The sequence below is a fragment of the Salvia splendens genome, chromosome 4 (genome assembly GCF_004379255.2).
Source record: "Salvia splendens isolate huo1 chromosome 4, SspV2, whole genome shotgun sequence".
In the NCBI taxonomy this organism is placed as follows: domain Eukaryota; kingdom Viridiplantae; phylum Streptophyta; class Magnoliopsida; order Lamiales; family Lamiaceae; genus Salvia; species Salvia splendens.
In genome coordinates this window covers 32,011,302-32,028,827 of record NC_056035.1, presented here as the reverse complement: position 1 = coordinate 32,028,827, position 17,526 = coordinate 32,011,302, and the positions used below count along the sequence as shown (strand labels likewise).

Sequence of the window (17,526 nt, the reverse complement as noted above, 5' to 3'; positions counted from 1 at the left end):
ATGTTTTTTTATTTACGTTCCGAGTCCGACGACACTTGTAAATTATATTACATTGTTGTATGTTGTATACTTGTAAGTTGTATATCTATTGTAAATTGTAATGTATCGTTGTCCGTTACAACTCAAATTCAATAAAATTGATATCATTTTCTCCTTATTAGTCTTATTTCTATTTGAATTATACATTGTCTTGTTCCAATTTATTGTATAAATCCAAATTTCAAATTAAAAAAATTCGAACCGCGAAACCGCCGGTTTTCGAACCGGAACCGCCTAAACCGCCGGAAAACCGGCGGTTCCGAACCGGAACCGTGAAATAGCCTCACGGTCCGGTTCCGGTTCCGCCTTCACCGGTTCCGGTTCGGAACCGCCGGTTTTCAAACCGTGGGCAACACTAGTTGCAGGTTCCGTCCCTTAGTTAAGGGATGAAGTAAAAAAGTTAAGGAACGGTATAGTGACAGCGTTGTGGATGGCCTTAGAGGTGTTGGTGGGCATTGGATAATTGAAACTGGAAAATAATTTAAAATGGGGGTATTGTGACCGGTGACCAAAACTTATGTGTAGGTAACATGCGCGTCGCCTTATTTTACACATACTACTAATTAGAAAATGATAGAACGTTAAATAATACTTCTCTCTCTCCAAAAATAATACTCCTACTAATAAATCTAATTAATGTTAACATACACAAGATTAAATGCATATTAAAAAAATCATTTAATTCAATTTCCTACAAAAATACTACTCCCTCCGTCCCAAGTTACTTGAGTCGTATTTTATTTTGGGTTTTCCCAAGTTACTTGAGTCATTTATCTTTTTGACTAAAAACAAAACATATAATCTCACCTACTCTATTCTTTATTTTACTTTTCTCTCTCTTCTTTCTCTTACTTTATTCTCTCATTTACTTTATTTAATTCACTAAACACAACTTTTTTAAATTACGCACCGAAAAGAAACGTCTCAAATAACGTGGAACGGAGGAAGTATTATTATTATTATTATTATTATTATTATTATTATTATTAGTATTAGTATTATTATTGTGTTGTTGCTTATAGCCTCAAGTAATGTGGAACGGAAGGAGTATTATTATTATTGTGTTGTGGCTTATAGTAAGAGCATCCACAACAGAGAGCACACCGTTGTCCGTCCGTCCGTGCCAGCAGCACGGCACCGCTGTCCGCCGCTGCGCTCTTGTCGCTGGCACGGCGCTGCTCTTAGCTAAGAGCACGTCAGTGCCAGCGAGCAGGGCGATGTGGCGCGTTTCTATTGGTCGTTGACATTTTTTTAAATAAAAAATAATAACAAAAATTAAAAAATATACAAATTTTATTACCATTTTTTTTGATTTTTTTTGATTTTTTTTTAAAAAAAATTAATCCTAAAATCATCTATAAATACACACATTCATCATCATCCATTTGGGCGAAATTCGGTCACGAGTAGTGGGTTTTTTTAATTTTATGAATTTAATTATGTAATTTTTGATTCTTAGGATTTAAATTATGTAATTTTTAATTTTTAAGACTTTAATGAAGAAAATTTTAATTTTTAGGATTTTAATTATGTAATTTTTAATTTTTTGTAATTTGTAATATTATTCCGGTTATTTTTAATGCATTTTAATATTGTGAAAATATTTTTATTTAAATTGAATAATAGAATGGTGGACCATTGAACATGTCCTTGCGGAAGAGCACGGATGTGGGTGTTGTGCTCTTGCCTAAGAGCAGAAAGTAAAAGTGGGTCCGAGCCCACATCCGTGCTCTTGCCAAATAGCACGGATGTGGATGCCCTAACGTTTTATTATCATACAGCATTGTGTGTTCATACTATTATTTTAAAAGTCGAAATCAGAATTAATAAACGTGTGAACCATTGCCTCGAACAAACCGTGGGCGCCATATTTTTTTGTGGTTTATTGGCCTCAAATTATCTCCTCCACCACCTAAAATTGAACCGTTTAAATATTTTCATCGAGTACTATATTAGTATAAGAAAATCAAATAAAAAATGAACAGCTTCAAAAATAATGACAATTTATGACCCTTTTTAACTTATTTTCCTTTATATCGATATTTTCATTAATTATCTAATTAATTGCAGATGATCTATTAAGCTCATAGATCCGCTTCCATCTCAAAAAATATACGCCCAATAATTCGTTTTTAAGGGAATAATTGAGACTTTAATAAGAAAAATCGTTCTTCCATTTTTACACAGTCTTGATAAAAATAAACAAAAAAGATAACTCTCTCTCTCTCTCTCTCTCTCTCTCATGACTGAAAGTAAACAATAGACTGCGGTTTGAACTCGTTTCCTTTGTGCTGATCACCTGCCATTTTTTCTCAATCTCCCATCAATCTTTAATCCTACCAAAAATATCTACGCACAATTTTATTTTTCTAAAAATAAATTAATTCTTCTTCTTCTTCGTCGTCCCCAGCAATGCATCATCCTGAAATGATATTCTAGTGAGGAGAATATCTCTCATTCCCTTTTGACATACAGTATATTCTAATTCTCATCAATTATTTATCGAATAAAAACCATTCTCCACTGATTCACTGCACAGTCGAATCACTCTTCATTCGAGTAACTTTTATTGGTTGCAGTGGAAAATCTTGCATTTGATTGAATTAAATAATCTGACAATCGCTAAACGTAACTCCTTATTCCATCTATTCTCGATCAACAACTGAGAGAAAAAGATAATAGAATCATCGAGATCGAATTTCGAAGCTAAAATCTCGATTCGTTTATATCAGAATTAAATTCAATTTTTAATCTGTCGCCATGGCCGCCGCCGCCTCCGTGACTCTCGAGAAATGGAGGGGTTATTTCCGGAGCGCGAGCTCCGACATTTTCAGCATAATCGAGCATGCGATACTGGTTGCTGCATCCGATTGCCCCTACGACTTCCGATTGAAGAGAGATCGGATCGCCGAGATGCTGTTCACGTGCAAAGCGATCAAGTGTTTCAGCTGCGACAAAGTCGAATTGGCGGTGCCGAATCGCGATGGTTTGGGTAACGGTGAGGATAAGTTGAAGAGCGAGATTGATGCCGGAGGCAGTAAGGAGAGCAAGGTGAATAGCAGCAGCAGAGACTACGATGTTGAAGTTATGGAGATGAATGCGAATCACGCTGTGAACTACAGCGATGGCGATGCTGAAGCTGAGGCTTTGACTGATGATATTGAGGAGGAATCGCACTTCTATGGGGAGGTGTTGAGGATAAAGGATGTTGTTGATAACTTTGAAGAAGAGGTTTGATTTGTGTTTGTTGAATCTATTGCTATCTAGTTTATATGGAGTTGATTCTTGTGTCTAGTTTGAGTTAAATCCAATGTTGGTTTTGTTGATTTGGATTTGATTGTTGTGCATTTTCCCCTTGGCAGTCTGATGCATTGTTGTTTGATTGTTTGAGGAAGCTTCAACTGATGCCTTTTTCGGTGGAGATACTTAAGGTTCTACTTGAATGTTTTTGTTGATTTTTGCAGTTGCCTTTCTGCTTTAGTCTTGTTGACATTGATGGTAAGAGTTCTTGAACTTATCTGGTTCAATCAGGCTACGGAGATTGGGAAGTCTGTTAATGCTCTGCGGAAGCATGGATCAAGAGAAATCCGGAATCTTGCGAGGACATTGATTGAGTAAGGAATTTGCTATATAGCCTTAATAATCTGAAAAATAAGTTAATTTAAAGTGATTTCATATTTGAGATAGTAGAGGTTTTGTGCATATGATTATCATCATCTTGTTACATTTGGTCAATATTATTAAATGGCACATGTATGATTCTGTTATTCCTTTTACATCATACTGAATATTTGAAGGAAAGAGTTTAAACTTATGATTTCGTTATTCTGTAATCGTAAATGCTAGGGATGTTATGTACTAGTAGTATATACGTCGTACAATACATTTTCCTTCATCAACTCTCCGTTCCTAGGTTGAAAGCCTAGTTGCTTATAGTTTGAGCTTTTGATTTGCAGGGATTGGAAAGTGATGGTTGATTCATGGGTTAATGCTACGACAGCTGTTGCAGGTGGTTTAACTTGAAGTTTTCTTGCTGAAATGATAGCAATCAAATATCTATCTCGGTTTTGATTCAGTCAATTAATCAGTAATCGCATTGTAAAACTGCAGAAATGGCAGTAGAATCTGTGAAAACATCAGCTGTTGAAGAAGAAGAGGAAGAAGGGTTACCATCTCCTCCACTCGATGAAGGGGCATTCTTTGCCACCCCTTCTTCAATGGAACTGTCTCAGGTGCCATATCTCGTCTCTTTTTAGTAAAACTATGAACTTCGTGAGTCTTCGTCCAATAATTTGCTAGTAGAGTGACTTGGTTTTGCTCCTTTTGCATTCAACTGGTATTCACGAAGTTCTTTGATGGCATGGATGATGATGGAAGTGAGTTTCTTCCCTGTGTCTATTCTTATGCTTCATTTTATTCTATGGGTTTATGCTATCCTGTTTTTAGTCGAATTCCCCACTAGAAAGGAACGAAGATGGATTATTTCTTATTGAGGATGTTGTTTCAGATCCTCGATGCAGTGGGGAGTTCAACAAGAACCGAGGAAGTGGCAGAAAGCCAACTATTCCAAAAATAGACTCCCGTAACTGGAGATGTCAGAATCCACATGAATCACGTGCTCTTCCAAATGACAGGAAACCCGAGCCCAAGAGAGAGGAAGCTACATGGATGAAACGAGGCCCTTTAAAACCACATAGGCCTTCCAGTGATCAATCTGGACCAGGAAGACCAAAGCCTCCGAGCATTGAATCTGCCCCTGTTAGATTTAAACCATCTCTCAAACCTAAGGTTGAGTATGAGACTATCAAAGTCCAGCAGAAATCCGAAAATCACCCAATTCAAAGGAAACTAATGCCTCCACATCAAGAGGTTGGTGCATCGCAAACACTTCACTGGTTGAATCTATCTATTTGTGCTATATGTATCTTGTTTCTCATCACTCGGCTCTATCTTACTTCCTGCCAGAAGGCAAATTCCCAGGACGAGGCTTCAGTACGTATGAAATTAGAGGCTGCCAAAAGGAAACTGCAGGAACGCTATCAAGAAGCCGAAAATGGTGAGCTTGCTCTACTCTCAACTTGAACAAAATTTGAGTTCTACTTTGATCATTCATGAATGGCATGACAATGATCATCTGCGTGGTTAAGTTTATCATTGATCGTTGTCTGAAACAGCCAAGAAACAGAGAACCATACAAGTTGTGGAGTTGCAAGATCTCCCAAAGCAAAGCCAACAAAGGAATCCACACATGAGGCCAGGCAACCACAACAGGCAATGGGCGAATGGACGAAGATAGCCTTGTGACTACCACTCAACAACATACTGGTAATAATAATTCTTGAATCTCTTCCAAAGTACACTGGAAGGACGTTGCATGTTGCTCACCGGCCGATTCATTTTAGGCCCCCGGAGAGAGTTTAAAAAACAGGTTGGCGGGCAGGGGTATTTTGGTCTACTTCTTGAAATCATGTGGTGTAGCATAGACCTTGTAGTTGATCACTTAGGAGAGCATAGAGTGGTCCATAGTCATAACTCATAAGTCATTACTCTATTCCTTACTTGCCCTTTCCATAACAATTTGCACATAAACTTAGAGCAATAAATGAATACAAACTTGAATAATTAGTAAATCATTAGATATATTCAAAATCAAAACATCTCATTTTTCCTGCATGCTGATACATGTAATTGATCTCATATTTTAAGTTTAACTACTAATTGCACTTCTGGGTTCCGTTAATCGAGATAACAAAAGAAGTACGTACACACATAATTTACAAATGGGAAAGAATGGTCCTCTTATATCGCTTATAGCATCATAATCTAAAATCAAGACCAAATCCCCACCTTTAGATTTTAAAATGAGTGGATGAGATTATATCTTATGAATTTCAATAAATAGTAGACAAAATATCAACAAAATGGTAAGATCGTCATTCTGTTATCATATCATAAATTTCGTGTTTTTTTATATCAACACGGTGTATTACAAATATCAACACAATGACATGAGTATTTCAACACAAGTACACGAAAATATCAACACAGTTTTTATTGAGATTTTACATGCATTGTATTGAGATTTTGCATGCATTATATTGATGTTTTTTAAAATGTATTTGTAGATAAAAAATCTGTTTATCAACATATACCAAAACTGAAATAAAAATCATCAAATTCCATAATCCGAACGTCGTCAAAACATATGCAATTGAGATCTCGTTAGAATCCTTATAAAATTACCTTTAATTTGATTTATTTTTTTGAAAAAATAATTTAAATCGATAGAGTTACGTAAATTTAAAGTTTTAAGATAATTTTAATAAAAGAGAATTGACATTAATACCCTTTAATTTTATTGGATAATTATTTTAATTTAAAATATAATCCACTTGGCATTATATACTCACTAGATCTTCTAATCTAAAAGTTAAGAATAGGTCTTAATTTTAGATTGCTAATTAGTTAGCCATTATCACATCCCGGGAAAGAATCCGCAACAAGTGTAATTAACATTTAACAAATTATATTAATGCATAATTATTTTAATTAATAAACTAATATGCATGAGTGCCCATTAAAAAATTAATTTTATAAATTGGGCGAATCCGATTATAATTTAAAAGGCATTAATATAAAAACAATGCTAAAACAAATAATGATATGGACTATAAATGAAGTGGTATATCAGCCACCTTTTCTTCTGCGTTCTACACATGGGGATCACTGAATTAGCATTGAATTCGGATTTTGAAGCTGATTTTTGGATTTTGAATTTGCTACATAGTAGCATATTACGGGGGTTCGTCGAAGATGAAGCAGAAAACAACATTCATTTATCTCAGATAAAAAGTAAAGCTTCCTCTTTGTCGGTTTTGCTTGGCTTGGTGACAATACGGAATGACGCCACCTTCTTGCAATTGCAGAAAACATAGCTAAATCGGAGGTCTCGGGCGCCGCCGCTCTCGCCTGAACACCTACTGCACCTCGACCGCTCCATATCCGACGGGTCTGACGGTTTTTGTGATTGTTGCAGAGAAGAACAAATTATGGTTCTTGTTCTTAGATGTGGGGAAGAAAGAAAAGAAACAGATGGAGAAATAAAGACGAGACTTAGGAATAGAGTGAACTCCTAGCCAACAAGAAATAATCGGTGTTCTCGGTCAGAATCGTTTGGTTGGAATTAGGGTTTGTGGGAGAGAATAACGACGAGAGAGAAGAGAATTGGGGACGATTGGTTTCTGATTTTGGAATAGGAAGAGAGATATTTTATTATAATTTAAAATCAGAAAATAATTTATCTAGCAAAATAATTATAAAATATTTAGGTGACTAATAATACCAGATTAAGCCTAATTTGGTCAAAAAATTACTAATTCACGGTTGATCATCAGAAATTGACGGAACCGTAAGAAAAAGACTGGATCGATAACGATTTTGTTTGTTATAGAACCTATTTTTAAAAAGTGAATGTTTTGGACCAGCTTCATATTTTGGCCATTTGTTTAGAACCAATTTTGACATTTACTCTAATGAGAATAAAAACAGGTTTGACTCATTCGCTTTGAAGATATTTAAAATTGAAGTGGATTGGTGTCTATATCTCTATCACCCAATTTTTACCATGGTCATGTACTCAACTTTATGCATTATTTGCTCAGCCATTCCAAATCACATAGAGTAAATCAACTGATCCTCTTAAAATTTGTACCCAAAATCATACTTCACTTTAGGTTTTAGACGAATTACCAAGATGTTCATCTAATCAATTGAGGTTTTTTATTTTATAATTTAAGTAGTTATGACTAATTACTAGAGTTTAATAAAATGTGTATAATTGGTGAATTTTTTGTTAGTCTGGAATCATACTTGAAACTTTGTGAGATTTTAACCAAAGATTTATTCATATATAGTTTATCCAAAATTATGTTACATGTTTCTAGAATTTTCCCAAAGTTTACCCAAATATTCTCCTAGTAATCTAAAAGATAGTAGATGAAGTTAGGCCATCCTACATAGCCACTTTATACCTATATTTAACTATTTTCTCACAAATTTCTTAGCAATCTATTTTTAAGATGAATAACTTTGAACCTCTTAAACACTTTCTCAACATTGAAATGTTTGTTGGAGTAATCAAGTTGATAGCTACTTAGAAGAAGTAGAATCCAAATTGATCACCAAAAGATCAACTGGATAGCAACTTGGAAGAGAAGAACTCCAAGATGACTACTACATGTTGGAAGAAAAAATAAAAATGGTCTCTACTTTGTAGAGATATCCCACTTGTTGGAAGCTTCTTATCACACATGTTAATAGAGAAATCAAGAATGACCACAACTTCCTCTCATCCTTAAGTCTATAATTCTATGTATAGGTTGAAGGAGAATTTATATCAACAACATCTTCTCTCTTTCTCTAAGCAAGATCTTTCATACTCTCTCATATAGCTACTTTAGGAGCATTGTCTCCTTAATTCTCGAAACTCTGAAAGTTCATCGGTGCCTAGTAGGTTTGAGGTACTTCTACCCACTAGGACGAAGTCAGTTTTATCTTTGGGGACACTACACCAATACGTGAGCACTAGTCAGAGCGTAATTTGTCTTGCGGAAAGAGGGCTTTCATCGACTCGACTTATAGTTAGTTAGGTTATTTTTCTATTTCCATTGTAATTTCCATTACACTTGTATTTGTATTGTTCTTTGGTTGTAATAGTTAGAGTATTGCCTATAAACGGCTCGAGATTTCCCAAATTTTGTCCAACATTCACAAGACAAATTAGTTTGTACTCTTCTTAGTTCAAGTGATGTCAACCAAAGCTAAAAAAATGGAAACCACAGAGCTGTAGGAAACGAACACCAACCAAATGGATCTTCTTTTGCTACTGCTGAAACATCGACGTTGACACCTGTTTCAACCTCGAGGGTCATGCCTCAGGCCTATAATCCCAAGAAATTTAAGGGCTCTCAATTTAAACGTTGGCAACAAAAAATGTTGTTCTATTAACTATGTTAGGTGTTGCCAATTTCCTAACACCCTAAACCCTACGTCCTAAACTGCATATTTAGGACGTAATTCTTGCACAAGAAATCGTCTTGATGCCAAACATAATAGGCATTCCGGACATGAAATTATGTCTCGTCCTCAGATACGACTGACGCATCCTCCGTGGAAAAATTGGCAACACCTAACGTACTTAGGTAAAACAACATCTTTTGTTGCCAACTTTAAATTTAGAGCCCTTAAATTACTCGGGCTTATCGACCTGAGGCATGACCCTCGAGGTCGAAACAGATGTCAACGCTGATGTTTTAGTGGTAGCAAAAGCAGAATTGGTTGGTGTTCGTTTCCTCCAGCTCTGTGGTTTCCGTTTCTTGTAGCTTCGGTCGACATCACCCGAACAAGAAGAGTACAAACTAAATTGTCCTTTGACTGTTGGATAAAATTTAAAAATTTCTCGAGTCATCTACAGTAAGTACTCTAACTATTACAACTGAAGAACAATACAAATTCAAGTGTAATGGAAATTACAATGAAAACAGAAAATAATTGAACTAACTATAAGTCGAGTCGAGGAAAACCCTCTTTCCGCAAGACAAATTTTGCACCGGCTAGTGCTTACGGATTGACGTAGTGTCCCCAAAGATAAAACGACTTTGTCCTAGTGGATAGAAGCACCTCAAACCCATTAGGCACTGGTGAACTATCGGAGTTTCGAGAATTTAGGAGACGGTGCTCCTAAAGTAGCTATTTGAGAGAGTATGCGAGATCTTGCTTAGAGGGAGAGGAGATGTTGTGATGTTGATATAAATTCTCCTTTAAGATCCACACATATTTATAGACTTAGAGATGGAAGGAAGTTGTGATCATTCTTGCTTTCTCTTCCCACATGTGTGATAGGAAGCTTCCAATAAGTAGAGATCATTTTTATTTTTTCTTTCAGTATATAGTAGTCATCTTGGAGTTCTTCTCTTCCAAGTTACTATCCAAATTGATCTCTTAGTGATCAATATGGATTCTACTTCTCCCTAGTAGCTTCTCCCAAGTGATGAAGATATCAACACCTAATGTGGATAGTTTACCTTTCCCTACGAAACAATATAATATTGTCCTATCTAAGTGTTAAAGCCGAATTTTTAGGAATCAAAAGTGTTTTAACAGAATTCTTATGGCTTAATAACTTATAGTGGAATTGAACCTACCACCATTAAAATATCCAGATTATTCTGTAACAATAAAGTAGCAATAGTGCATTTTAGAAAAGTGAATTCAGTATGATCGAACGGGGTTTAAAAGAAAATTTTATAAAGCCGATCGAGTGAAGTCTGTTTATTTTCTTTACATAAATCACTTATTGTATAACAGTTTCATGAATATATGGCACTTTTTTCTTATTTTAAAGAGTAAAAAATTGAAAAGCTGTGTGTCGAGGAATGCAATCATAGCTTGTCTGGCTGCCTCCTTTTCCCTTTTTAATTGTCTACGTCTTTATATGCTCACAAGTGGACAAAACAAAGTATTGTTTCCTCCAATTGATCGATTAAACAAATAAATCTACAGATTCTTAATATTCTTGTTTAAAGCAAATAAATAGTAAGTTACTCCCTCCGTTCCTTGTTAATAGAGGCGTTTCTTTTCGGCACGGAGTTTAAGAATAGTGTGTTAAGTGGTTGGTGAATAAAGTAAGAGAGAATAAAGTAAGAGAGATGTAGAGAGAATAAAGTAAGAGAGGGGGTTACTTTTTACTAAATATAGAAATGACTCAATTAACTTGGAACTTCCAAAAATGGTAAAATGACTCTATTAACATGGAACGGCGGGCACACTACACAAATATATGAAACATTAAATAGTTAGTTATTGATTAATTAAGTAGGAGGTTAGAATAAATACAGTAAGAAGTTACACACTACACAAATATATGAAACATTAAATAGTTAGTTATTTGATTATTTAAGTAGTATTGTCAGCTTTCAAAATAAATAGACCAATTTTAGTATTATGTATCGTCCACTAAAAACTAAACTAATTCTAAAAATTGAAAAGTTTTAAACTAATACTAATCTTACATATCATCGTTCTAAATATGGACCTATAATCCGCTAACATATCATCGTTCTAAATATGGACCTATAATCCGCTAACATTATTTCTATCACATTTTCCCTCCTCACTCTTACTTATTATGCATTAAAATATGTATCGTTTACAACTTTCTCTATTTTGTGGACAGAGGTAGTATAATTTTATTTCTCATATATAATTCATAATATTAGGTTTTGATCTATGAAAAACTAGATTTAAATACAAAAGCGCAGAATAAAATCATACTCCCTCCGTCCCAAAAAAGTTGAGTCGTATTCCTTTTTAGTCCGTCCCAACAAAGTTGAGTCATTTCCGTTTTTTTAACAAAAGACAAAACATCTAATAACTCTTAATTTATTTCATCATTTACTTTACTCTCTCTTATTTTTCCTACTTTTTTCATCTCTCCTATTTATTTAATATAAATTCTTAATTTTCGTGCCCAAAAGTTTTGTCTCAACTTTCTTGGGACGGAGGGAGTACGTAGGACATATTTAGGTCATTGTTAGTGTATTTTTAGGTCATTTTAACAAATGATGACCTAAAATGATCTTAACATGACATCAAATCCGAAATTTATAATATGATCTAAAACTGCCTAATAATAACCTTTCATGATTTTGGTTAATTATTGATCATTAGTTCCCTTAATCCTAGAGTCAAGATTTAGACTGTATTTCTAGCTTTAAATACATTCTTATTTGGATCATCTCCCTATAGCATAACTTATTTTGTAGACTTTTTTGTACGTGCGTGCAAGGGGTAGGCCTGTTTCTAATTCATTCAGCTCATTCACAGTCGAATTATTGCGATTAAGACACTAGAGCATATAAAAACAACATAGATATATATATAAATAAAAACTAGGAAACCAATCTAATCCAATCCAATCCAATCCAATCCAATCCAATTCAATATGTCACAATAGTCAGTAGACCGTACAGCATTCACATGCTCATGCAATTTACGTTTCATTTTAGTATTCTTTTTCGTGCGTCACGCTTGCTATAATGTTATACTACTACATCATGACATGCAATATGTGACCAATATATAGTTTAAAATATTTATCTTTTTTAATTCTCGTGACAATTATCATATACAAAAGGCAAGACTTTTTAGACCTTAGACTTGGCTGTTACGTTATTTTTTACAATTAAAAGGCTCTGAATTCAGAAATAAATTAGGGTGGCAGTTAACCATGTGAATACCAATTATGATTTGAATTTATTTAAAGACCCAAAAAAACACATTATTCATTTTTTTTATAAAGTCGAATTTGGCATTATTATTATAAATCAATCCTATAAAATATGAGTTGATTTTTAGTTTCTACTCCCTCTGACTGCGGGAGTCCATTTCTTTCCGGAGCGAGTTTTTAAAAAATGTAAAAAAAAACGGATGAAAGAAAGTTAGTAGAATATGAGTTCTAATTGTATATAGTGGAATATGAGTTCCAATTGTATATAGTATTAATTTAAAATAATATGTGAACAGAATGAGTTAGTGGAATGTGAGACATCTTTACCATTTATAGCAATTATATACGAATTGGGACTCCTATTTACGGACTGACTAAAATAGAAAAATGAGACTCATATTCGCTCCGTTGACGGAGGAAGTAGTATTTTCTAACCACCCACGTCAATCGGGTGGAAAAAATTCAAGGGCTACTATTACACTAACTACTGAACCCTATCATTAGGTAAGATTAAAATAAGTTGAACAAATTAATTCCAAATTGGATAGCACTATTCGTGCTTTTATATATGTTGTATAGCTTAATTTTAATTAAATATATCTAATATGAATAGATGGTAAATGGTCTCCATCGGTTGGGTAGTGGAATATTTTAACATCGGTAGTAACGAATTAAAATCCGGATCCACCCAACCAAATTAACGGTTCAACCCGGGCCCACTACACGCAACCTTTTTTATTTGGGCCCTACCCATGTGATATCTTCAACGTTTTCAAGAATTTATTGGTTATAATTAAAGTAACTAATTATGCAACTATTTAAAATTTGAAACTAGTAGATGAGTTGTATGGGCATGGGTCTATAAAGTATACATGGGCCCTCATCTTCTTCATCGTCGCCCAGCCGTAATGTTAGTACTAGTAGTAGTACTTTCTTTTTTTTCTCAAAACCCTATGTTAAAAAAAAATTTAAAAATAATATTCCTTTCATGTCATGATCATTCGTTTAGAGCATCAGCAGTGGGGTGCCTTAAGGCGCGCCCTAAAGTTCGTCCTATGCACCGCCACGTCAGCATTTTATCCTCCTACTCTTTCACCTGCAGTGGGACGCCCTATAAGCCGCCCTAAGGGGCGACCTAAGAATTTTCTTTTATTTGAATATTTAAATAAATATAAAAATTGGGAAAAACCTTCATTTCATTTATAAAATTAATACATTACAATACGAATTAAAAAAAATACGCAAACTCAGCGACGACGTTACGGGCCCACACTTCTTCAATCATTCATGAGCTGAGCATGTTCTTGTTGGCTGCGCATTGAGGCAAGTCTAGATAGAACCTCATTGAAGCATTGAGGCATGTCTAGATAGAACCTCATTGAAGCCCGTCGGTAATCCTCGAGCGGGGGGCGCGGTCGCCGTGCTGGAGGAGCTAGATGCACCTTCATCATCGGTCCAATCAGTGATGCTCCCACCTTCATGTTTGACTATCATGTTGTGCAAGATAATGCACGCATACATGACATCGGCGAGGACTTCCTTGAACCAGAGACGCGCCGGCCCTTTCACTATTGCCCACCGTGATCGAAGCACACCAAATGCTTGCTCTACATCCTTCCGCGTCGCCTCCTGCTTTTGCACAAATAAAACTCCCTTCTCACCGATTGGGCAGCTGATCGTCTTCAGGAAAACATGTCACCTTGGGTATATGCCATATGGCATCGTCCGCGTCGCCCACTGTGGGCGGACGATGGCGCGGACGATGCCATATCGTCCGCGCTTCCTCCGCGAACTATCAGTCGGGCGAGGACGACGCATCGTCCATCGTCCGCGCACCCACACTGGCGGACGATGGCGCGCCCGAGGCATCGGGCGGCCTATCGTCCGCGTCGCCCACTGTGGGCGGACGATGGCGCGGACGATGCCATATCGTCCGCGCTTCCTCCGCGAACTATCAGTCGGGCGAGGACGACGCATCGTCCATCGTCCGCGCACCCACACTGGCGGACGATGGCGCGCCCGAGGCATCGGGCGGCCTATCGTCCGCCCCACTGTGGGTGCCCTTAGGCAATACGAAATTTTATGCAATTTTGTTTAAGGAGTTTAAGAAGAGAAAGAAAAAATTGTTGGATGGTTTAAAGTAAAAAATAAAATAAATAAAATAAAATAAAATAAGAGAGAAAAAAGATGGTTGAATGTTTAAAGTAATAAAGAATAATAAAGTAAGAGAAAGAAAATATTCTTAGGTGTTTAAATGTAGAATGAATTTCAATTATCCAGAGATCAATTTTAAAGTTCATTCTCAACAATGATATGAGAAAGATGAATAAAGTAAAAGAGAGGGAATCTTTGTCTAAGGAAATATATAATGATTACTAAATACTATGATAGAATTATTTTTGAGGTGATTGATTTGGAAATAATGCTCACAAACTTAATTCTTTAAGGATTTACAAGAAAATTAGACGACTCCATTTCTGATATTTTAGTTTCTTTATGCAATATAATTGTGTATCACGTTCGAGTAGACTTTTTTTGTGTGAATTATTTCCGTCGAGTTATTATTATTTCTAATGTTTGTAATAAAAGTGCTAGAAAAGTAAAAATTGAGCATCAGAAATGGAAATTGTTCAAATAAGAATCTTTATATATTAATCCATGCGCGAAAATTCATTCTAAATTTTTAATCTAGAAGATCCAATTATTTATCGGGTTTGGATCTGCTTCTGCTTTTCACAACATAATAATTTAATCATAAATTAAATATTATTTTTTTAAAAAAAAATAATATGGATGCTATGCAATCAACCACAACATAGGATCCAAACCCATAATTTATCTCCTTACTTGTAGAGTTGACAATTTTTATGAACACATATGAAGTTAATACATTAGTGTAAACCTTATATTGTTAATATTATTATTAGTCGACCAGATTACACAGTATTTTAAGATTGGATTCATATTGATTTTGTTCACCCATTTATTATTATTATTATTATTATTATTATTATTATTATTATTTGCTTATTTTCATATGGCACATTAATTCTTTGCCTTCATATTTTATTATATTATTAATATTAAATAGATAATTTATTGTAGTAATATATAATTTAATTTAAATTTAAATATATTGTTTATTTGTTATAAAAGAAAATGACTCATTATAATAAGACGGCTACAATTCAATTATTCTAGTAGAATTGATGGAGCATTTAATTTAACCAATAGCTAAATCAATACAACTAATTGTATCCATAAATGATCAATAACTTCTCGATACGTTCAGTCTAATGTTAACATATTGGTTGATAGATCTCACTGTTTTTAACTTTATAAGGAATTTGCGCAAGAACGGAGACTGCATTATTATAAACTCAAATCTATCTTCAATATTTTAAGTGAAACATTTCAGTTCAATAAAAGTATACGAACTTCTCATTCATTATCAGTTCCATAATCCACTAAATTGTTGTTTTTATATTAGTACAAGATTCCAATTTTGTTCCTCCAGTCAGCTGTCAAAATTATAATAAGAGATAAAATAAATTTACGTAAAGTGTAATACAGAATACCACTTAATTTAGAAATGGATTAGATTGATTTTTTTCAATTGTTTTTTTTAGTGATATAAAAACCAGTTTAAATCATTGCTCGTAATACTGACTATGTATTTTCTTAACGCAACAGCAATTAATCAATAACAAACTTGATGTTATTCACCTAAAGATTCCAACGTCATATCCTCAAATTTATATTCAACTAATCATTAAAATTTGCTCTGTAAGTACTGCAATAATTTCGAGATATATCCAACTCGCACTCTATTTCTAGGAAATAATTATATATTCGAGATACTATTATATTATGGAGTACGTTCGTATGTATCCAACTTACACTCTAATTAATATTTACTCCCTCCGTTCCACCATCCCACTACAAGTGATCAATTTCTTTTTTTAACTAAAAATAAAACTTCAACCATTTCTTATTTTATTATCTCTCTTATTTTATTCTTTCTTTACCTCTCTTACTATTTCCTCTCTCATACTTTACTGTATTCACTTTAATTTAATATATCTTAATTTCCGTCTAAAAGAAATCCATCACTTTGTAGTAGGAGGGAGTGAGTAATTTTTTTCAATCAAGTGTTAGCAGCCCCACAATTGTGTAAACAATATCTAAAGTTTTAGGAAAGGTTTGTTCATTTAGCGAAAGTTTATCCATCAATCATCATTAGAAACGACGACGCATCACATTCCTTTATTTTGCCATTAGTTAGACTTCATGATACTCTCCGAGAAAAATTTGTTAAAATAAATAAGCACCTAATGGTGGTTTGGCTGGATCCTAAAATTAGGTCAATATTTAATATCCTTTTCTATGCAATGTATATGATTCACTTGAAAAAGAGTGTAATTCTATTAAGAATCTTCACTATTCGTGCGCTCACATACACACGTAGTTATTTATATAGGGACATGACTAATTCCCTAAGCTTTTAGTTAAAAATGGAATTCATTTGTATACATTGAGGAGGTGGATGATTAATAGTATTTTGCAAGACCAGAACGACTTTTCATTTAGAAGCACTAAAACCTTTTTAATGAAGATTAATGATTGTAAGATAGGACCCAAAGCCACGAAAAGTGGTTGTCTCCAGCTTGATTTAATTAATAAGACTTGTCTTTAAAAATATATCATTGTGGCAAAACAATTATGGCTATTAATTTAGAGTGCTTTCATGCAGTAGTTAATTGTAAAGATGGAATATTTGGACCGCAGTTTTTCATTTTAATTTATAAACTTCATCGCTTATAATATCATGCAAATCACAAATAATACACACTACAACTTATAAGTTACTAATCATATTCAAATTTAATTATAACTATTTATTGCAGATTCATCCATCATACCAACTTAATTTGTGATGCCAAGGGGTGATTAGGGGGATACATTTTTTTTCCTTTTCTTTGTCTCAAACTATGTTATTCTTGTTTGATAGAGTACCTAATTTGATTGTGAGAAGATACCAGTTATTCTCGTTGCATACGTCTTTGGTATCAAATCTCCTCCCTTTCTTGCTCTATAAGAGCATCCACAACGCGTGCCGCCCGCGTTCCGCGTTTCGTGCCGGAGGAACAAAACGGGCGCGCGACGCGTTGCGGACATGCGTTCCATGCCCAGGCCGTGCC

The 17,526-nt window shown here is 34.6% G+C and overlaps 1 protein-coding gene across 2 annotated transcripts; it reads left to right on the top strand.

Annotated features, from left to right (window-relative positions):
- The first annotated feature begins 2,249 nt into the window (after positions 1 to 2,249).
- Positions 2,250 to 5,661, top strand: LOC121801378 (probable mediator of RNA polymerase II transcription subunit 26b). Of its 2 annotated transcripts, none has more exons than XM_042200859.1 (9): positions 2,250 to 3,270; positions 3,402 to 3,470; positions 3,571 to 3,653; positions 3,996 to 4,048; positions 4,150 to 4,271; positions 4,388 to 4,415; positions 4,547 to 4,908; positions 5,008 to 5,095; positions 5,214 to 5,661. In XM_042200859.1, exons 1-9 carry the CDS (start codon positions 2,800 to 2,802, stop codon positions 5,333 to 5,335), a joined length of 1,398 nt encoding a protein of 465 aa, XP_042056793.1. In that variant the 5' UTR covers positions 2,250 to 2,799; the 3' UTR covers positions 5,336 to 5,661. The 2 variants fall into 2 exon arrangements, with proteins under 2 accessions (XP_042056793.1, XP_042056792.1); XM_042200858.1 differs by having other exon boundaries at positions 5,005 to 5,095.
- Positions 5,662 to 17,526: the final 11,865 nt, after the last annotated feature.

Coding starts and splice junctions, on each gene's coding strand:
- LOC121801378 (XM_042200858.1), top strand. CDS start 2,800: ATGGCCGCCGCCGCCTCCGTGACTCTCGAGAAATGGAGGGGTTATTTC. Junction 4,272..4,387: donor CTTCAATGGAACTGTCTCAG/GTGCCATATCTC, acceptor GTATTCACGAAG/TTCTTTGATGGCATGGATGA. Junction 4,416..4,546: donor TGGCATGGATGATGATGGAA/GTGAGTTTCTTC, acceptor ATGTTGTTTCAG/ATCCTCGATGCAGTGGGGAG.